General features: G+C 39.8%; 1 protein-coding gene across 5 annotated transcripts in view; it reads right to left on the bottom strand.

The window, feature by feature from the left end:
- The window catches only part of PTPRM (protein tyrosine phosphatase receptor type M), an 817,256-nt gene that overhangs the window by 417,863 nt on the left and 376,595 nt on the right, over positions 1–22,798 (bottom strand). For all 5 annotated transcript variants that reach the window (XM_073898518.1, XM_073898514.1, XM_073898515.1 and 2 more), the window contains exon 6: positions 3,711–3,885. In XM_073898518.1, coding sequence (XP_073754619.1) covers positions 3,711–3,885 — 175 coding nt within the window. The remainder of the gene's footprint in view (positions 1–3,710; positions 3,886–22,798) is intronic.

Raw genomic sequence — 22,798 nt, 5'->3', positions numbered from 1 at the left:
TATAAACTACAACTTTGTGCTAGCTCCTCATTTCTTTAAACAGTTCTTACTCAACTCATCATGACTTAATATCAATTTATATCATTAGGCGATTCCTTGAACCAAGACACGAAATGGGCCTTTTATAGTATATCCCATGGCAGTTATGTAGCCAGGCTGAAAGGGCAGTTAATTACTCTGAAGTTGCAAATGCTAGCAAGGGTTGCTGAACTGCCATTCAGAATGGAACTCAGGGGCAAGGCCACAAAGGTTAGTGAGCACACCAATTCATTTAGGATATTGTTACTAGTATCCTAAAATAGACATGACTTTAATGTTTGCTTGACCTGAGAATATTTTCTCCATTAATTCCTCATGAAAAAAAGTATCAAATATGTGAAATCAAGTGAAAGATTCCACTGGAACCTGGAACAATTGTACTAGACAATCCAAGGGACTTTTGGGTTGCTGGAAGAATCCGTACAAGAGTAAGTCAATATTTAAAATTTTGAATAATTTTTCTCAAAGTGAAGGAAGGAAGAAAGGAAGAAAGGAATTCCACTTATACTAAGTGATAGAAGGCAATTTAAAATGTATGATTCAAGCCCACTTATACCTGGATTTTTTGCAGTACTGTAAATGTACTTTCTCTTCCTCATGATTTTCTTAATAACACTTTCTTTTCTTTAGGTTACTACAAGAATACAGTATATAATATGTATATAAAATGTGTGTTAATCAATTGCTTATGTTATCAGTAAGGGTTCTGGTCAACAATAGGTTATTAGTTAAGTTTCTGGGGAGCCAAAAGCTGTATGTGGATTTTCAACCATGCAGGGGTTGGCACCTCTAACTCTCGTGCTGTTCAAGGGTCAACTGTAATTCTAAACCAAGCCAGCAATGAAAGAATTTATACACATACAGATACGTAAACATATATCTAATGATAAACATATGTGAATGCCTAATACATATCTCACATTAATTAAATGATAATGATATACATGCACATATATACAAATTGTGGAGATTCTATGAAATATTTTTTATGTCCCAGATTATCAAAAGCAGTGGGAGACATGAATAAGATAGGAATGACAGTTAATAAATGACATGGGTTTCATTTGGAGGGCTGGCACCAAATCAGTATGTGACCTTAAGAGAATTACAAACGCTATAGACTTTAGTTTTTCCCATTTTCAGAAGATCAACACTTCAAATACTACATGCATAAAAAAACGAGTTAAATTATATACAAGTGGCCTCAAAAGTGTCACTGAATATTTTAAAGTAATTATCTCAAGGTAATACTTTATTAAGTATAACTTGCTAGTAGAGTTCAGCATGTTATCTCATTTTAAAATATAAAATATATGAAAAATATGGCTATAAAATCATAAATGGAGGAAAAGTCAAATTTCAGATTTGAGCCACAATTGTAAGCTGGCTGTCCCGGGTTTGGTCATGTGCAGAGATGAAAAGAGATGCCTGGACATTTTTATCACAATGAACCAAGCAACCACTATGCCATCATAAGACAGGAAAATGTGCTGCATAAATGTGAATAACAACCCATTCATTCTTTGTGCTCACATTTGCCCTGGAAGACTAGAAATTTATGATTTACTTACACCACCCAGAGAATGAACTTTTCCACAGAGGCCATTTTTAGCAAGGTTATGAGATTTACATTATACTGATAATGAAGCATGATGCCTTAAAAACATGGCTGGTCACAGTGAAACACTGTAGCAACTATCAATCAGAAAATGGAATACAATCACAAGAACTGAGTCAAGAGGAACATTAAGTACTAATAATGATAATAAAGAACTCAGCCATGGAACACTGAGGCTGCTGCTGCTTTACTGGATTTGTTGGCAAACGGTGTCCATTTTCTACACGGTGACTCCTTGCTTCTCAGAGAACCTTCTGCAGAGTAGGGTGTGCATTACTGTGAAGAGTTAGTTTTCTTATGGCTATTAAATCTAAACTCCTAAACTCAAGTCCTAGTCAGACCAGCTAAAGTTTCACCACAAACCAAAATTCCTAAGAATATGCTGTGGCAAAATTTATTAGTGGGGTAGATATTTCAATGTGCACAACGTCAGTCATTGCTGCAAATTAATACTGCTTGGGGCAGGCTCACCAATAAACATCTCTCTCATAAGCCAGGAGTGGCTAATATTGGCAGCAGAGATTTCACAACAGAAGCATATGCCAAAATCACCTATAGATTTTATAACAGAGGCCATGTCCCCAGAGATTTTCATTTCATATGGGTGCGGTGGGGGGAGGGAAGAATAGATGGGCAGGCATTTATGTTTTAAAATTCGGAAAGAGGGCAGTGACAAGCGCTTCTAATTGAAGCTCACTGGTAGACAGGAGCAGAGGGTTACAATCACCTCACTGCCCCCCACCTCCGCCCCATCATGGCCCTAACAGGAGCTGGCTGCTTACTATGTATGCTGTTCTAAGTGTCTTTCATATACTTTTTGCACTTGACCTTCTTGATCACCCTACAGTGTAGGTGACATTATTAATGTTTATTTTATACTTTATACCCTGGCCCATGCCCATATAGCTAGTTCTGGGGTTTGAGCCCCACGGTCTTTAAAACTGCTTGCACAGGGCGCCTGGGTGGCTCAGTTGGTTAAGCGACTGCCTTCGGCTCAGGTCATGATCCTGGAGTCCCGGGATCGAGTCCCGCATCGGGCTCCCTGCTCAGCAGGGAGTCTGCTTCTCCCTCTGACCCTCTTCCCTCTCGTGCTCTCTACCTCTCATTCTCTCTCTCTCAAATAAATAAATAAAATCTTTAAAAAAAAAAAAAAAAAAAAAAAAAAAACTTCTGCTTTTAAAAAAAAAAAAAAATAAAAAAATAAAACTGCTTGCACAGAGAAATTTGCTGATACGAGGAAGAACCCATCCAAAAGATATCAGCTTTATGTTTTATATTTAACAAATGCAGGGGAAAAAAAATCAAAACCAGGCATCATTCTGTTCTCCCAGGACAAAACAGCAATGGCCTACCCCAAATTACCTAAAAATGCCTCACTTTACATCTAAAAGTCCAAATTATTCTGTCTGGGACCAAGAATTGCCCTAGCAGTTTAATACCATAAACTCCTCAGCCCACAAAAAAAGCATTAGACCAGCAATGGAAACTTATTTTCCCTCTTTTTTTTTTCCCTCATACCCACCTCCCTGAATACAATGACTCAATTTTTCAGTCATGCAAAATATAGTAATGGAACCTAACTGCGACATTATGAATGTTAACTCAGTATTATCAATATGGCTTGTGTGATATGACTGAGCATTTTTATACTGTCATTACTTCATTTTATTAACCACCCTGCTATCATAAACACCCTGGCTGGTGAATATTTGCATTTTAAGTGATTTTCTATCAGTAAAAAAAAAAAAAAAATGCATTCCTTAAAAAAATTTATAGGTTGTAACCTCTGTATACAGAGTTGGCAGAAGAACTTGCTAAGAGCACATTCAGTGCTTTTGTATGCAACTAAACCAACATAAATAAAATACATTTTTCAAAAATATTGCTCACATGCAAAATTTGTACTTAAAATGCAATCCATCAATATAGCCTGTCACCGAGCTCCTGTTCAGAGACAGACAAGGATAAGTTTGAGCGTTAAATAATGAACTCACGACCATCTGACATGTCTATTTTAATAGACTATTTAGGGGTATAAAAATGCGTTAAATACCTTTAACTACCAATTCTGCATAGTTTGATATTCCAACACCTCCTTCAGTGCGAATCATGCAGCGGTACTTCCCAGCATCTCGTTTTGTTGTGTTCACGACATTAAAGGAAGCTATGAATCGCCGGGAACTAGTCACCTTTATTTCCTTGAGGGGAGCATCACGCATATCAATGCCCTGTATAAATGGGGGTGGGGGACAAAAAGAGACAATATCAGCTGTCATATCGGACTGGTAAGATACCTGATGGCTATTATCCATGTTCTTTCCATGTGGATCTGGGTTCCGTTGTTTATTACCCTGGGGTTCTAGTTCTAGAGGAACAGCTGGCCAGGAAACTGAAATTCTGCCATGATCAACACTTTCAAGATTGAGGGATGCAAAATCACGTGTGTAGAAATATCTTGCTTTTGTCCTTTAAGATATTAATTATGTTAAGTGAGCTCACCAGGAGTAGAAAAATGTATATGGAAAAATTCTTTATTTGACTCCCAAATGATCACCATTTGGTATTTTCATACCACTTTGTCTCATGTTTTTATGCTTGGCTAGGAAACAAAACTGATTCACACACTACCCTATTGCCAACCTCATTTTATCTATGAAAAAATAAATAATTTATTAAGAATTACATTAAAGACATAAGTAGGTATTAACATATTCCTTACCGAATAGGTCTGATGGACTATTCTAAGCTTTACAATGTTCTTCCAGGATACAAAAACCAAGTAGATGCTCAATATTACTTGAGACTGAAATGCTACAAGAGAAGTTTCTCCCCATCCCAGAGTTTCAAAACCACATAAAGCAGGTTCCCTCCGTGTAGCACCTTTGTCTTACACCATCCTTAACACATGAAGTACGTCTTTAGTTATGTGGCCTTAGAAATCCATTCTATGCTTCCTATAATTTAGAGTCTCATAAGAAGGCTACAGATTTTAGTTCTTAATAGCTGTTTACAATTCCCAGCAAAGAGGCTATCTTTAATATGTCATATGCAAGCATTGAGTAGAAAACAATGGGCACAGACTTTACAGCTAATGCATGATGCCAAGCACTCTGTCCATTTGTTCACTCAGAATCCATTCTGGGTGCCAACCGGGTGCTATCAACTGTGTTAAGACACTATAGGCTCACAGTAGGGAATGACAGAAGAGTAGTTATGGTGCCCACGGCACTTTAGTTAGTGGGAAGTATAGGCCGGTAATACAGAATCACAAGTGATGGCCAGTGTGGAGAAGGGACAGATCAGATGGCTGGCAGAAATCACCATCTTTAGATATGGTGGCTGTGGGAGGCCAGTTTGAGGAAGTGAGCTGAGATCTGAAAGGCAAGGAGGAGCTAACCAGGCAAAGGGAGAGGGTGCAACAGAGGGGGCATTCTGTCTAGTCAGGGGAAACTGGGCAGGAAGCCCGAGATGGTTAGAGAGAACAGAAAGCTTTGGACGAAATGAAGGCAGCCTGTGGAACCAGGGAGGTAAGGAAGCACCTACGCATTCAGGGACTTGCAGGCTATATTAAAGTGTTTTTATGTATGAGTATGAAAATGCTAAGCTACACATAATAAAACTCATCTATATTACTCGGTGATTTATATTATGCAAAGTCGTTTAAAAGCTTTTATCCATGATTTTTTTTCTTTGGCAGTATGCCCTAATGGGCATAGGTTTGGAGTTAAACTGACCAGGATGCCAAAGCTAACTTCAAAGTGATTTACCTTCCTAGAGCCTCCCTTCCCTCATCTGTAACAAGATGATATGACTCACTTGCAGGGCAGCTGTGAGAACTTAAAGATATATACAAAGACACTGGCTTACTGACTGGCACCACACATCCCCCCCTCCCCCAAATTCCGGACCAGCTGAGTGATGAGGTCAAGGAGAAAGGCGGACAGGCTGTCAAAGTACCACTTTTATTTACCTGTGAACCTGGTATTACAGAATATGGCTGAGATGCAGTAACAATGGGCTTGCTAACACTGAAGCACAGAATTAAAGACTCACCCACCCGGCCACAGGCCATCTTAGAAAAGCACAAAGGCCTCCCACATGTTGGGTGCTGCTGTAAAACTCACAGGATGGAAGAACGGGGCTCCTATAGGGGGTTAGCTCCCAAAGAAGGGGCTGGGCTATGCATGCTCCCAGCTTCCTTCCCAGGCAGCTCCTGCTTGGGCAGAGAAAAGGCATCAGAGTGCTGCACTGGTACAGTTCCTGCCGCAGGGAAGGAAACATCAGGAGTGGGGAAGAAGAGTTCCACCAACATCACCTTCAGTGTTATCTGTCACAGAGGCTTTGTTAATAGCTTAAGAAGTTATAAATCAGAGCATGAAGTTCCATAGATATCTTACATGTCTTATGTCTGTCCTGGTTTTTACCAAATCCCCCAAATTTGGTCTGACAGAGCACACCAAGGACTTAGGAAAGTGAAACAAAATAGAATCAGTCTGGCATCATTAATTAATACAACGGGGGACAGCATTCCTCTCTGTAGTCCACACATTCAGTCTCCCATCCTTTCTCGCAAATAAATAAACAATCCAATTCTACCAATAGGAGTAACCTCAGATATAGTGCTATAAAATGCAGTCTGTCTTCTTCCAAACTAAAAACAAAACAAAACAAATCTAATCTCCAAATTTGAAAAAAAATTAAGCCCTAAAGAAAGGCAGATTTCATATCTGTAAGTATTTGTTTTATTAATCACAGCAACAGATAAAGGTTACCTACTTATTTATTTACTCACTTGTGGCATGAATCCTGTAAGAATATGCTTCTGTAGTAATCCCATAGTATCTTTCCTGCTAGAATACGCCTACTTCAAAAGAACGTTCATTCAAAAGAATTTGGAAGTATGCAGTTATTGATCACTCAAAACAATTCAAGGCTGCAGCGAGGGCTCTCAAGTTTGAGAAAACCTCTGTTTTGGATTTATACATATGTTGAGAGGAGTATTACTTCATAGTTCATGTCTCCATGCCACAGATTTATTCTTTAAAATAAACAGCTTCAAGCTAACAACTCTACATGACTCCAGTACATGAACTCTCAGGGCTGGGGCTTTCTTTTTGAATCCCATGTACTGAGTCACACAGAAAGTTAGATTCAGTTTCTTCAAGAAAAGTAGTGCATACAAAAGAGAAACCAAGTGCTAACTAATGATCATTTTAGCTTAGGACCCATACCAAATCAGAGATCTTGTTCAAGTCTGCAGGTCATTTTGTATTAAATCATTCAAAGGTACATGGATCCAAGCATTCATTTAACCAACACTTTGTAAAAATCTCTTATGAGGCAGATACTGTATCATATACAGGGAGAATGGAGTTAAAAGAACAATCCCTTACCTAACTGAACTTAAAGTCTGGTGAGAAAAACAGCCAAGTAAGGCAGTGATTATAGTACAAAGCAATAAACTGCGTAACACAGCAAGCCCAGAAAAAAGGGACCACACTGGGGAAGGGTGTGAGGGTTGGGCCAGCTTTCTAGAAAGCACTACCTGAGGCCAGGCTGGAGGATGCACAGGAGTTTCTCAGACAGGGAAGGAGGAGAAATGGAAACCAGTGAGTGAAAAGAGCTTTGCAAAAGTCAAGAGCCAAAACAGCATGGAACGATACAGGAAATACAACTGATTCCATGCAGCTAGAACAAAGTGCGTCTGGAGAGGCAGGTGATGAGACTAGAAGGATAAGCACAATATGGCATATGGAGGATTACAGTTTATCTCGATGCCAGGAATGGACGGATTTTAGGTAAAGGGGTGACATGAACATATCTATGGGCACAGTAACAGACTGAAGGAAAAAATGTGGGATCCCAAATGATGTCAAGGGAAATTGGTAATTTTTTTTAAGAAATCAATAAGTGACACAAAGAGGGATGAGAGAGAGGGAGGAAAGGATTCTAAAAATATTTAGGATTCTAAAGATATTTAGGAACTAAAATGGCTAGAAAGCGTGTTATACTGCAGTAACATCCTCCTTTTGTAGCAGACTAGAATGTCTTCAAAGTTAAGAAACAGATCTTATTCATTTGGTGTACATGGCTGCACAAGAAATAAAATTCAATAAATATTTGCTGACTCTAAAAATCATAGCCCCTGTGGAAAAAATGTTCCATAGGTAGAACAGAAATATGAAGTTGCTAAATTAATAGATTTATACTCCAGATCCTAAAACTGGATAATTAGCCTTTATTTACAAGGGAGACCAATACGGAAAATAAAGATATTTTAGAGATTCTGCATGTCCCTCAGTCAGCAACTGCCCATTCATCATGATTGGGGTAGGCAGAATAACAGTCCTCAGAGATGTCTACTGCCTAGTTCCCAGAACTTGTGAATATACTCCCTAGGCATAGCAAAAGTAAGTTTGCACATGTGATTAAAATAAGAATCTGGAGATGAGACAATTATCCCAGTATCCCTGAATACTAAATTATCCAGATGGGTCCAATGTAATTACAAGGTAGGAGGAAGGTAGGAGGGTCAAATGCAGAAGAAGGAAATGTGACCAAAGAACCAAAGGCTGGAATGATGTGGTTTGAAAATGGAGGAAGGGATCATAAGCCAAGAAATGAAGCAGGTCTCTAACAAGCTACAAAAGGTAAGGAACAGATTCTCCCCTACACCTTCCAGGAGGGACCAGCCTTGCCATCACCCTATAGGAGGACTTCTGACCTCTAAAACTACAAGATAATAAAGCCATTACGTCTTTGGTAATTTGTTAAAGAAGCAATAGGACGCTAATACAGAGACCATCAGGATAACGAAAAAGTCTATGGTTTTTCAAAGATATACAGTAGTCCTGAATCCTGATTTGTCAGAGCTACAAGCCAATCTTTAAGATAGGTTTAGGTCTTAAGGGCTAGCAAAAGTTCCATTCACAGGTCATCACTGTAGACAAAACAAAAGAACAAAGTTGAAAGACAAAACTTGCTACAAAGCTACAGTAATCACAAGTACAGCGTGGTACCAGCATAAGGACAGACACGGACCGATGGAATCGAGTAGACAGCCCAGAAACAAAACTTTACATACATGGTCAGTGGATTTTCGACAAGGGTGCCCAGACCACTCAATGGGGAAATAACAGTCTTTTCAGCAATCAGTGTTGGGAAAACTGGATATCCAGGCAAAAGAAATAAAGCTGGACCCTTATCTTTCACTGCATACAAAAATTAACTCAAAATAGACCAAATATCTAAAATTAAGATCTAAAACTATAAGTACCTTAGAAGAAAAACACAGGAGAAAATCTTCATGATATTAGATTCAGAACTGATTTCTTCAATAAAATACCAAAATCACAGGCAACAAAAGAAAAAAACAAACTAGACTATCAAAATTAAAAACTGTACATCAAAGGAGATTAAAACAATAGAGAGTGGGAGAAATATTCACAAATCATATATATATGATAGGAATTAAGATCTTGAATATATAAAGAAGTCCTTCAACCAAAGCAACAACAAGAAACAAACAATCCAATTTAAAAATGGGCAAAGGATTTGTGACAACATGGATGGACCTAGAGGACATTATGCTAAGTGAAATAAGTCAGACAGAAAACGACAAATACCATACGACTGCACTCATATGTGGAATCTAAAAAACAAAACAATGAATAAACAAACAAACGGCAAAATCAGACATCAGACCCATAAATACAGAGAACAAACTGATGACTGTCAGAGGAAAGGAGGTAGGGAGAGGGGCAAAATGGGTGAAGGGGAGTGGGAGATACAGACTTCCAGTTATGGAATGAGTAAGTCATGGGAATAAAGGGCACAACATAGATAATATAGTCAATGATACTGGAATAGTGTTGGATGGTGACAGATGGTAGGTACACTTGTGAGCACAGCATAATGTATAGAGAAGCTGAATCACTATGTTGTACACCTGGAACTAATGTAACATGTGTTGACTATACTCAGTTTTTTTTAAATGGGCAAAGAAATTAAAAATACATTTCCCCCAAAAAAGATATACAGATAGCTGATGAGTATATGAAAAGATGCTCAACATCTCTGGTCAATAGGGAAATGCATATCAAAAAACCACAATGAAATACCACTTTACATCCAGCAGGATAGCTATCATCCAAAAAAATTAAAAATTAAAAATAATAAGTTGTCAAAGATGTAGAGAAACGGGAACCCTGTGCATCACTGGTGGGATTATAAAATGATGCAGGCACTGTGGAAAATAGACTGGCAAGACCTCAAAAAGTTAAACAGAATTATCATATTACTCAGTAATTCTACTCCTAGATATAACCCAAAAGAATTGAAAATAGGTACTCAAACACATACTTATATGCCAATGTTCACAGCAGCATCATTCACAATAGCCAAAAGGTGGATAAAAACCTAAATGTCCATTGATGGATGAATGGATAAACAAAAGGCGGCCTCTACAGGCAATGGAATATCATTTAGCCTTAAAAAGGGAGGAAGTTCAGACATTTGCCACAACATGCATAAACCGTGACCACATTATGTTAGGTGAAATAAACCAGTCACTATGGACAACTATGGTATGATTCCACTTATATGAGGTATCTAGAAAGAGCAAATTCATAGAGACAGAAAGTAGAATGAAGGTTACCAGGAGTGGTGAGAGAGGGAATGGGAGTTACTTCTTAATGGATTTTGTTTCAGGTAATAGAAAAGTTTTGGAATAAATAGTGGTAATGGTAACATAACATTGTGAATGTACTTAACCAGTGAATTGTGCTCTTGAACATGGTCAGAATGGTAAACTTCATGTTATGCATACTAAGTCATCACTCATTACTACAGATCAACAGCATGAACTCTAGCTTTTGCACCTTTATTTGAAGACTGCCCTAAAATAATCCGGAGCGCAGGTTAAAAATGATAGCAAAAAAAAAAAAGGAAAATGTACTTGGTGAGTTGAATGGAGAATAGTAGGAGAGATGCAAAGCAGACCTGATATGTCCAAGCAGGGGCAGAAGAAGAAAGCAAAAGAGGAAGGCTTTATTCAACTGGGTGGGGTGGAGCCAAAACACAATCCAGATGGCAGAGCATTGTAGATGTCTATGAGCTACCAGATACATCCAGCACAAGGCAGACCCACACAAAATATATTCTTAAGGACAATAAAAAGAGAAATGGGTTTGTGAAAACTAATGTTTACTGTAGAAACTTTTTTTAAATATAAAAAGTAAAAAATGTAGATATTTAAAAAAACTATACATAATCCAATCACTTAAAGATAAATATTGTAAATATTTTAAGTTACTTTAGTTTACATTTTTTTAATGCATTATTTTCATTTAAATTAAATTTGAAATGGTGGTCATATCTCTGTGACATCTACAGACTTTTTATACCTTTAGATGGTTCCTTTTTTTAAAATTTTTTTATTGTTATGTTAATCACCATATATTACATCATTAGTTTTTGAGGTAGTGTTCCATGATTCATTGTTTGTGCATAACACCCAGTGCTCCATGCAGAATGTGCCCTCTTTAATACCCATCACCAGGCTAACCCATCCCCCTACCCTCCTCCCCTCTAGAACCCTCAGTTTGTTTTTCAGAGTCCATCGTCTCTCATGATTCGTCTCCCCCTCTGACTTACTCCCCTTCATTCTTCCCCTCCTGCTATCTTCTTCTTTTTCTTTTTTTTAACATACGTTGCATTATTTGTGTCAGAAGTACAGATCTGTGATTCAACAGTCTTGCGCAATTCACAGCGCTCACCATAGCAAATACCCTCCCCAATGTCTATCACCCAGCCACCCCATCCCTCCCACCCCCCACCACAGAGCAACCCTCAGTTTGATTCCTGAGATTAAGAATTCCTCGTATCAGTGAGGTCATATGATACATGTCTTTCTCTGATTGACTTCACTCAGCATAACACCCTCCAGTTCTATCCACATCGTTGCAAATGGCAAGATCTCATTCCTTTTGATGGCTGCATAATATTCCATTCTGTATATATACCACTTCTTCTTTATCCATTCATCTGTCGATGGACATCTTGGCTCTTTCCATAGTTTGGCTATTGTGGACATTGTTGATATAAACATTGGGGTGCACGTACCCCTTCGGATCCCTACATTTGTATCTTTGTGGTAAATACCCAGTAGTGCAATTGCTGGATTGTATGGTAGCTCTATTTTCAACTGTTTGAGGAACCTCCCTACTGTTTTCCAGAGGGGTTGCACCAGCTTGCATTCCCACCAACAGTGTAGGAGGGTTCCCCTTTCTCCACATCCCCGCCAGCATCTGTCGTTTCCTGACTTGTTAATTTTAACGAGGTGTGAGGTGGTATCTCATTGAGGTTTTGATTTGGATTTCCCTGATGCCGAGCAATGTGGAGCACTTTTTCATGTGTCTGTTGGCCATTTGGATATCTTCTTTGGAAAAATGTCTGTTCATGTCTTCTGCCCATTTCTTGATTGGATTATTTGTTCTTTGGGTGTTGAGTTTGATAAGTTCTTTATAGATTTTGGATACTAGCCCTTTATCTGATATGTAATTTGCAAATATTTTCTCCCATTCTGTCGGTTGTCTTTTGGTTTTGTGGACTGTTTCTTTTGCTGTGAAAAGCTTTTTATCTTGATGAAATCCCAAGAGTTCATTTTTGCCCTTGCTTCCCTTGCCTTTGGCGATGTTTCTAGGAAGAAGTTGCTGCGGCTGAGGTCGAAGAGGTTGCTACCTGTGTTCTCCTTTAGGATTTTGATGGACTCCTGTCTCACCATCTGGAGTCGATTTTTGTGTGTGGTATAAGGAACTGGTCCAGTTTCATTCTTCTGCATCTGGCTGTCCAATTTTCCCAACACCATTTGTTGAAGAGACTGTCTTTTTGCCATTGGACATTCTTGCCTGCTTTGTCAAAGATAAGTTGACCATAGAGTTGAGGGTCCATTTCTGGGCTCTCTATTCTGTTCCATTGATCTATGTGTCTGTTTTTGTTCCAGTACCATACTGTCTTGATGATGACAGCTTTGTAATAGAGCTGGAAGTCCGGAATTGTGATGCTGCCAGCTTTGCTTTTCTTTTTCAATATTCCTCTGGCTATTCGGGGTCTCTTCTGGTTCCATACAAATTGTAGGATTATTTGTTCCATTTCTTTGAAAAAAGTGGATGGTATTTTGATGGGGATTGCATTGTATGTGTAGATTGCCCTAGGTAGCATTGACATATTCACAATGTTGGTTTTCCCAATCCATGAGCATGGAACGTTTTTCCATTTCTTCGTGTCTTCTTCAATTTCTTTCATGAGTATTTTATAGTTTTCTGAGGACAGATCCTTTGCCTCTTTGGTTAAATTTATTCCTAGGTATCTTATGGTTTTGGATGCAATTGTGAATGGGATCGACTCCTTGATTTGTCTCTCTTCTGTCTTGTTGTTGGTGTATAGGAATGCCACTGATTTCTGTGCATTGATTTTATAGCCTGCTACTTGACTGAATTCCTGTATGAGTTCTAGCAGTTTTGGGGTGGAGTCTTTTGGGTTTTCCACATACACTATCATATCATCTGCAAAGAGCGAGAGCTTGACTTCCTCTTTGCCGATTTGGATGCCTTTGATTTCTTTTTGTTCTCTGATTGCTGTGGCTAGCACTTCTAATACTATGTTGAATAGCAGTGGTGAGAGTGCACATCCCTGCCGCGTTCCTGACCTTCCTTAGGGGAAAAGTTCTCAGCTTTTCCCCATTGAGAATGATATTGGCTGTAGGTTTTTCATAGATGGCTTTTATGATGTTGAGGTATGTACCTTCTATCCCTATACTCTGAAGAGTTTTGATCAAGAAAGGATGCTGTACTTTGTCAAATGCTTTTTCTGCATCTATCGAGAGGATCATATGATTCTTGTTCTTTCTTTTGTTAATGTATTGTATCACGCTGATTGATTTGTGGATGTTGAACCATTCTTGCAGCCCAGGGATAAATCCCACTTGGTCATGGTGAATAATTCTTTTAATGTACTGTTGGATCCTATTGGTTAGTATTTTGGTGAGAATTTTTGCATCCATGTTCATCAAGGATATTGGTCTGTAATTCTCCTTTTTGATGGAGTCTTTGTCTGGTTTTGGGATCAAGGTAATGGTGGCCTCATAATATGAGTTTGGAAGTTTTCCTTCCATTTCTATTTTTTGGAATAGTTTCAGGAGAATAGGTATTAATTCTTCTTTAAATGTCTGATAGAATTCCCCTAGGAAGACATCTGGCCCTGGGCTTTTGTTTGTTGGGAGATTTTTGATGACTGCTTCAATTTCCTTAGTGGCTATAGGTCTGTTCAGGTTTTCTATTTCTTCCTGGTTCAATTTTGGTAGTTGATACATCTCTAGGAATGCACCCATTTCTTCCAGGTTATCTAATTTGCTGGCACAGAGTTGCTCATAATATGTTCTTATAATTGTTTGTATTTCTTTGGTGTTGGTTGTGATCACTCCTCTTTCATTCATGATTTTGTTGATTTGGGTCATTTCTCTTTTCTTTTTGATTAGTCTGGCCAGGGGTTTATCAATCTTGTTAATTCTTTCAAAGAACCACCTCCTAGTTTCATTGATCGGTTCTACTGTTCTTTTGGTTTCTAGTTCATTGATTGCTGCTCTGATCTTTATTATTTCTCTTCTCCTGCTGGGTTTAGGCTTTATTTGCTGTTCTTTCTCCAGCTCCTTTAGGTGTAGGGTTAGGTTGTGTATTTGAGACCTTTCTTGTTTCTTGAGAAAGGCCTGTATTGCTATATACTTTCCTCTCAGGACTCCCTTTGCTGTATCCCAAAGATTTTGAACAGTTGTGTTTTCATTTTCATTGGTTTCCATGAATTTTTTTAAATTCTTCTTTAATTTCCTGGTTGACCCATTCATTCTTTAGTAGGATGCTCTTTAGCCTCCATGTGTTTGAGTTCTTTCTGACTTTCCTCTTGTGATTGAGTTCTAGTTTCAAAGCAGTGTGGTCTGAAAATATGCAGGGAATAATCCCAATCTTTTGGTACCGGTTGAGACCTGATTTGTGACCTAGGATGTGATCAATTCTGGAGAATGTTCCATGGGCACTAGAGAAGAATGTGTATTCCTTTGGTTTGGGATGGAATGTTCTGAATATGTCTGTGAAGTCCATTTGGTCCAGTGTGTCATTTAAAGTCTTTATTTCCTTGTTGATCTTTTGCTTAGATGATCTGTCCATTTCAGTCAGGGGGGTGTTAAAGTCCCCCACTATTATTGTATTGTTGTCAATGTGTTTCTTCGCTTTTGTTATTAATTGCCTTATATAACTGGCTGCTCCCATGTTAGGGGCATAGATATTTACAATTGTTAGATCTTCTTTTGGATAGATCCTTTCAGTAGGATATAGTGTCCTTCCTCATGTCTTATTACAGTCTTTGGTTTAAAATCTAATTTGTCTGATATAAGGATTGCCACTCCAGCTTTCTTTTGGTGTCCATTAGCATGGTAAATGGTTTTCCACCCCCTCACTTTCAATCTGGGGGTGTCTTTGGGTTTAAAATGAGTCTCTTGCAGACACCATATTGATGGGTCTTGTTTTTTAACCCAATCTGATAGCCTGTGTCTTTTGATTGGGGCATTGAGCCCATTTACATTCAGGGTAACTATTGAAAGGTATGAATTTAGTGCCATTGTATGCCCTGTAAGGTGACTGTTACTGTATATTGTCTGTGTTCCTTTCTGATCTATGCTGCTTTTAGGCTCTCTCTTTGCTTAGAGGACCCCTTTCAATATTTCTTGGAGGGCTGGTTTCGTGTTTGCAAATTCCTTTAGTTTTTGTTTGTCCTGGAAGCTTTTTATCTCTCCTTCTATTTTCAATGACAGCCTAGCTAGATATAGTATTCTTGGCCGCATATTTTTCTCGTTTAGTGCTCTGAATATATCTTGCCAGTCCTTTCTGGCCTGCCAGGTCTCTGTGGATAGGTCTGTTGCCAATCTAATATTTCTACCATTGTAGGTTACAGATCTCTTCTCCCGAGCTGCTTTCAGGATTTTCTCTTTGTCTCTGAGACTCGTAAGTTTTAGTATTAGATGTCGGGGTGTTGACCTATTATTATTGATTTTGAGAGGGGTTCTCTGTGCCTCCTGGATCTTGATGCCTGTTTCCTTCCTTACATTAGGGAAGTTCTCTGCTATTATTTGCTCCAATATACCTTCTGCCCCTCTCTCTCTTTCTTCTTCTTCTGGGATCCCAATTATTCTAATGTTGTTTCGTCTTATCATATCACTTATCTCTCGAATTCTGCCCTCGTAATCCTGTAGTTGTTTATCTCTTTTTCTCAGCCTCTTTATTTTCCATCATTTGGTCTTCTATATCACTGATTCTCTCTTCTGCCTCATTTATCCTATCAGTTAGTGCCCCCATTTTTGATTGCACCTCATCAATAACCTTTTTGATTTCGACTTGGTTAGATTTTAGTTCTTTTATTTTTCCAGAAAGGGTTTCTCTAATAACTTCCACACTTTTTTCAAGCCCAGCTAGTATCTTTAAAGTCATGATTCTGAACTCTAGGTCCGACATTGTACTAATGTCCGTATTGAGTAGGTCCCTGGCAGACGGTACTACCTCTTGTTCTTTTTGCTGAGGTGATTTTTTTTGTTTTGTCATTTTGTCCAGAGGAGAATAGATGAATGAGAACAAAATGCTAACAGGTTAACAACGTCCCCAGCAAATATACTGTATACAAATCAGAAAAGACCTGAAACCAGGGGAAAAGAAAGGGAAAGAAAGAAAAAAGAAAGAGAAAAAAAAAAAAGATAAAAACAAAAACAGAACAATACAAAAAAAGCAGAATATGATCAAATATGATCAGGCTAGTGCATAGATCAGTGCCACACACTAGATTTTGGGCGTATTTTGGTCTGTTAGAAAAAAGTGCCTCCTAAAGTTTTAAAGGAAGAAAGACATATATGTACAAAATAAGGGTTGATACAATGAAGGGATGGAAGATGACTGTAAAGATGAAAATTATAAAAGATTTTATAAAAGGAATTGATAAGATAAGTTGTTTGAAAAAAGAAAGAAGAAGATTAAAAAAAAAAAAGAAAAAAGGGAGAGAATGTGATCAGGCAGGAGACTAGAACAAAGCCATACACTAGTGATTTAGGCTATATTTTGATCTGTTAGAAGAAAGTGTATCTCAAAATTTTAAAGAGAGAACAACTTATATATATATATGCCAAAAATAAGGGTAACTACTATGAAGGGATAAAATATGACTCTAAAAATGAAAAATAAAAATTTTTTTTTTAAAAAAGGGATTGATAAGATGTTGGTTGAAAAAGGGAAAAAGAAAAATTAAAAAAGAAACCGTTAAAAAAAATTAACTTTGATGAACTAATGAATCATGGTATAAAAAAAGCCATGAATTCTATGTGCAGTATTTCCCTAGCGCTGGAGTTCTCCCATTCTCCTTGATCGGTAAACTTGGTCTTGGCTTGCTGGCTGTTCGTGCTGATCTTCTGGGGGAGGGGCCTGTTGCCGTGTTTCCAAATGTCTTTGCCGGAGGCTGAATTGCCTCGCCCTTGTCGGTCTGGGCTAAGCAAGCTGCTCGGGTTTGCTCTCAGGAGCTTTTGTTCCCTGCAAGCTCTCCGTACAGCTTTGGAGGACCAGGGCGAAAATGGTGGCCTCCCAATCTCCACCTGGAGGAGCTGAGAACTCGGGGCCCCGCTCCTCAGTGCACCCCCAGAGAAAAGCAGTCACTCCCATCTCCCTGGTCTCCAGCTGCACTCCGTGCTCACCCGGTCCGTGACCGAGCATTTCTATCTCTGGCACCCGACCCCGTGTGGAGTCTCCAAACCCAGCAGATGCCTGAGGTGCACTCTCGCGCCGCTCCTCCTGGGGGGGGGGGTAAGGGGAGTCTCCCCAGCTCTGCCGCTTGTTGGGTCCCTGCTGGAGGAGCAGTGGCCCGATTGGGCCATGGATCACAGTTTATGGCAGCCCCGAGCTGAGAGCCCACACCTCGGCTCCGTCTCTGCAGCCGGCTTCCCCGCTCTGATACCTGGGAGCTCTGGCGCACTCAGGCACCCCTGGTCTTTCTGTGACCCCAAGGGTCCTGAGACCACACTGTCCCGGGAGGATTCCATCCCCCGCTTAGCCACTGCAGCGACGTCCCTCAGAGGAGCCAACTTCTAAAAGGTCCGATTTTGTGCTCCGCGGCTCTATCATTTGCCAGAAGCGGCCGACGGAGGCCCCCTCCCCCGCCGTCTATCCTCCCGAATATCGCCTCAGATTCACTTCTCCACACGTCCTACCTTCCAGTAAGTGGTTGCTTCTCTGTTCAGAGGGTTGTTGCTACTCTCCTCTTCGATCTCCTGTTGAGTTCGTAGGTGTTCAGAATGGTTTGATCCCTATTCAGCTGAATTCCTGAGACCAGACGAAATCTAGGTCTCTTACTCCTCCGCCATCTTGCTCCGCCCCCCCGATGGTTCCAAAAACATGCTTTTTAATGTTTCCCATTTTATAGCTATAGCCATTATTTATGTATATATTTCTTTATCACTATATATTGAAATTATTTACATGCTTCACTATTATAAATATTAGGGCAATCCCTATGCCTAAATTGTTGGTTTAAAGGGAATGAAAAATTTTAAGGTTTTTTTTTTTATGAACAACAGAAAAGACTTTAAAGAGAGTTAATTATCTATTTATAAGAATTGTTTTTTAACAAGAGTTCAGATGGCTCCTAAAATCAAGTTGTTTTCCAACTCCTTTCAGATATTACAAACAGATCAAATAGGACACAGAATTGGCCTGAATCACTGTTTTTTTTATAATATTTCCAAAAAACGGGGGGAACCCCTCAACTTATCTTGGGTAAAAGAGCAAATATTCAGGAAAAAATTATATTTATTTTTGTGGTACTGCATGGTTTCCACAGTACAAATTCAGTTATTCTCCTACTAGATAGAATTTTAAAATTAAAATGAATCCCATTTTTAATATTTTCAAGAATGATAAATTCCCTGTAATATTCTGAGATGCAGTCTACAGTGACCTCTTCCCATAAGACAAGGAGATTCCTTGAAATTCACATCTTCAATATCCAGAAGTGGCTATTTCTAAAAATGGAATAGATAAACCAAACTAAATAAGATTAAGTGTGCTTAAGATAATTTAACTGAAGAGCATGCAGCACTACTAACATGTATATTTAGAATTAGGGACGCATGGCAATATTTAAATACCTAGAAGATAAATCACTCAGGTTGATGCGTATCATTTAAATTTGTGGCATCACCAGTAATTTTATACAGGCAGAAAAATCCCACTTTGAAAATGCAAGTATAACAGTTGCCTAAAGACTGGAGAACATCGAGGAGTACACAATGTGAACCAAATGAGCAGAGAACAAAATACAAAAGTCTAAAAACGCAGGAGAACAACAGGGGAAAAGGGTGTGAAGACTGAAAGAATAAAATAAAGAGGGAAGAGAGACAAAGGAGAAAAGGGGGGAATTAGGTCATCCCCCATTATCTGCTGGGAGTGTGTTCCAAGACCCCAGACCTGAAACCACAGATAGTACTGAATCCTAAATATACTATGTTTTCTTCTACACATACATACACACCTATAATAGAGTTTGATTTATAAATGAGGCACAGTGAGAGATGAACAACAATGACTACTAACACAGCACAATTATAGCAACATACTGCAGTAAAAGTTATGTGAATGTGGTCTCTCTCTCTAACATTGTGTGGTACTCACCCTTCTAGTAATGCTGTGAGATGAGAACTTGCCTACGTGATGGGATGGAGGGAGGGCAGTGACTTGGGCATGTGACACAGCATTAGGCTGCTAGTGACCTGAGTAAATGTCGGAAGGAGGATCATCTGCTTCTGGACCGCAGTTGACCACGGGTAACTGAAACCGCGAATAAGGGAGGACTGCTGCAGCACAATCACAGAAAGTCAAAAAGGAGTGGGGAGGAGTTGGGCGAGGTGACAGGAGGGAGAGAGAACACGGCAGAGGAAGGCTCAAAGACGGCAAGGACTGAGGCAGGCGGAGACACAGATGAGAGCAGACCAAAGGCCCAAACTTGAGAGAAAGTCATAACTCACAGGGAGGAAAGGAAAGACCCACTTCTTGGACAATGTTGATTTGTCTCCTTTGAAATTCTGACATTGATACTTTAATAATAGTCTCCTTGTTTCCTGAAGCTGAAAAAAACCCATCAGGTCCAACAGTGACTTTAAGTTCTGTATTAGCTCAGTGACAACATGCACGAAGAAGCAATCCACAACTGGGCTGATGGAGGGCACATGAGAGGATGTCCTCAGGTAACGGGGGCTGGACCGAGGAGGAGAGAGTTCACTCTTTACCTTGTTAGTGTCAAATCTGATTTCTTGGGTTGTTAGAAAGGAGGAGGTCGGAGTGTTTACAGCTGTTGGCAGGGCACCAGGCAGCATCGCCTGTGACATCTCCATGGACAAGAGGAGAGCAATATGGGACACATGCCAGGAGGGCTGGGTGGACTAGAAGCCTGTGAATGACCAGAGTCTATGGCTGCTTGTCAGCATGGATGCTGAAGCACGTTTCTGAAGCTCTGGCAAAGGTTATGTCCTTGACTCCCCCAATATGTCTATTAATGTCATTGATAGAGTCATAGTTGTGTTTGTCACAGGTACAGGTGACAACTAACCTGGGATAAAAGAAAAAGATATTTGCAAAGCCTAACAATGGATTTAAATTAACAAGGTAAGTATCAATCAAGGTAAATGTAAATCAATCCTGTATTCCCTGGACTTTACAAGTGGATCATGGGAGACGTGACTTAGAACCACCTTCATCACTTAAAGGTATATGAAGATTGTGAAGTGGCTTTTTATCAAGCCTAATTCAATTTTCAGTTGTATTAATAGAAATAAAGTATCCGGAGAGGCAGTGCCAAGAGACACCCCCAGATGAAGGCATTCTGTTCCAGGGGCCCCTGTTTTCCGAGGAACATATGAGTAATAGGCTTGTTCAGAGGAACGAGAAGAGGACCTCACGTGAACACACAGCACTCAGCTCTACAGGTGAAGAGCTGGTGAACACCTGGAAACAGATGACTTAAGAGAGAGAGGACAATTGTCTTCCAAAATTGAAAGACCGGACATGCAAAATAGGAACTACATTTGCATGTCATGGCCATGGGCTCTATCAGTTATCTGAAACTCTTTGGGTAAACTGGTTCAGAATTCAGATTTACTGTTAATTTTACTTTTTTTTTCCTTAAAGATTTTATTTATTTACTTGACGGAGAGAGACAGCAAGAGAGGGAACACAAGCAGAGGGAGTGGGAGAGGGAGAAGCAGGCCTCCCGCTGAGCAGTGAGCCCGATGCGGGGCTCGATCCCAGGACCCTGGGATCACGACCTGAGTCGAAGGCAGACGCTTAACGACTGAGCCACCCAGATGCCCCTATTTTTAATTTTAAAAAGGCTTCTATACTGCATATTGTGATACCCCAGGAAAGTCTGGGTCAGCACCCTATCACCAAGGATATTGATATTTCTGTATCAAAACATGTGACTATGACTCTAAGGAGGAAAAACAGGCCATAAAAAGTTTCAGGTCAAGTGTTGTCACGAAACAAATTACAAAAGTGAGATTAGATATGGAGAACTTCCATTTTTAGATTTTGGAAGAAGAGTGACCTCCAAGAATGTACACAATGAGTCCCACCCACCCCTGCATACTCTGCCGTGACCCCATAACTCTGCGGGATGCCTGGGCTCCAGCCACACGGGGCTCCATGCTGTCACTTTCTCACCCAGGCACGTTACCCTCGAGGTCTCTCCCTTCCTCCTCCTGGAGGCCCTCCCTGACTTATCCCCATTGCCCATGCCTTCATCTCCTGCCAGTCCTGCTCAAGTATATTTTCAAGGAATCCTACCCAGTCCCCAGATTTAAAACTGAAACCTCTCCTGCATGGCCCTGCTGATGCCCCATGTCCTGCCTAGCTACTGCTATTAATGCTACTGAGAACTTGCTAACATACTACAAAGCTTACTTATTAGGGTCACCGTCTATCTCTCCCCGGTAGAATACAAGTCCCATAGAGACAGGGATCATTCTCTTCACCCCGTACTAGAATACAAATCCCACAGAGGCAAGGATCATTGTCTTCACCCCCTACTACAAGTCCCAAAGAGGCAAGAATCATTCTCTTCACCCCCTACCAGAATACAAGTCCCACAGAGGCAGGGATCTTTTTGCCAGGTTTTTAATTGCTATTAAATCTCTGGCACAAAAACCATGCCTGGCACACCCAAGGAAAGGTTGGGGGCAACATTAAAGGGATTTAGGCATTGAATGGGTGAGTGAACAAGTTGATTTTTAATGCCTTTTGTTCCATAGATAGGCTTCCTCAGGTCAGAATTAAACAGGGAAGTATGGGAAATAGCGGCCCCTTTTCTCAGATTCAGGGAGGCGTGAAAAGGCATGTGATTCTTTTCCCTGTGTGTCTTTTCCCCACGACAGAGGTGACAGATAGGACAATGTGTTCAGAACCTCCAGTACTGCTGAGCATCTCAGAGCCTATGGGATACTTTGTTATTCTGGCAAAATGAAACAATGAAAATGTACACTAGGTAGAGACAGTGAATTTGTCAGCTGGTTTTCCTCTAAATTCTCAGAGTTAGGGAGAGGCAGCCCTGCCAAGGACTGGTGCTCCATGTTCCCGAAAGCCTTACAGCAGGACAACGTGCCATCTCCAAGGATGGGCATCCAGATTGTTCTTTAGAATATCAGAGTTCACGGTGAAAAAGAGCCCAGGACATTTCTGTCAGAAACAAAAACCCATGCCTGAGGCAGAACCCAGCACCTGAATGTCCAGGGTTCTTAAAGAAATTGTTGACCTATATTTGTTAACTTAATGAAACAACCATAATGGCCATGTCTGAGAGGAAAGGATCTTAGTGGGTTAAATATGGCTTTGTATAAAACCAAGAGTATCTTTAAACATGCATGTATTTCAATTTAAGCATGCTAGGAAAAAAGGTACTGACAGTCATTTAAATTAGACTTATAATCTTCTTTATGCAAGGGACTGACTGTAGGACTTCTAAATGAGCAGTAATTTACCATCAAAAAGATACATATTAAGTCTTTTGGGA

The sequence above is a fragment of the Callorhinus ursinus genome, unplaced genomic scaffold, assembly GCF_003265705.2.
Source record: "Callorhinus ursinus isolate GAN/ISIS: 27379988/994484 unplaced genomic scaffold, GSC_fseal_2.0 scaffold11, whole genome shotgun sequence".
NCBI lineage: Eukaryota > Metazoa > Chordata > Mammalia > Carnivora > Otariidae > Callorhinus > Callorhinus ursinus.
Note: the sequence above shows the minus strand (reverse complement) of the source record. Positions and strands in the feature narration are given on the sequence as shown.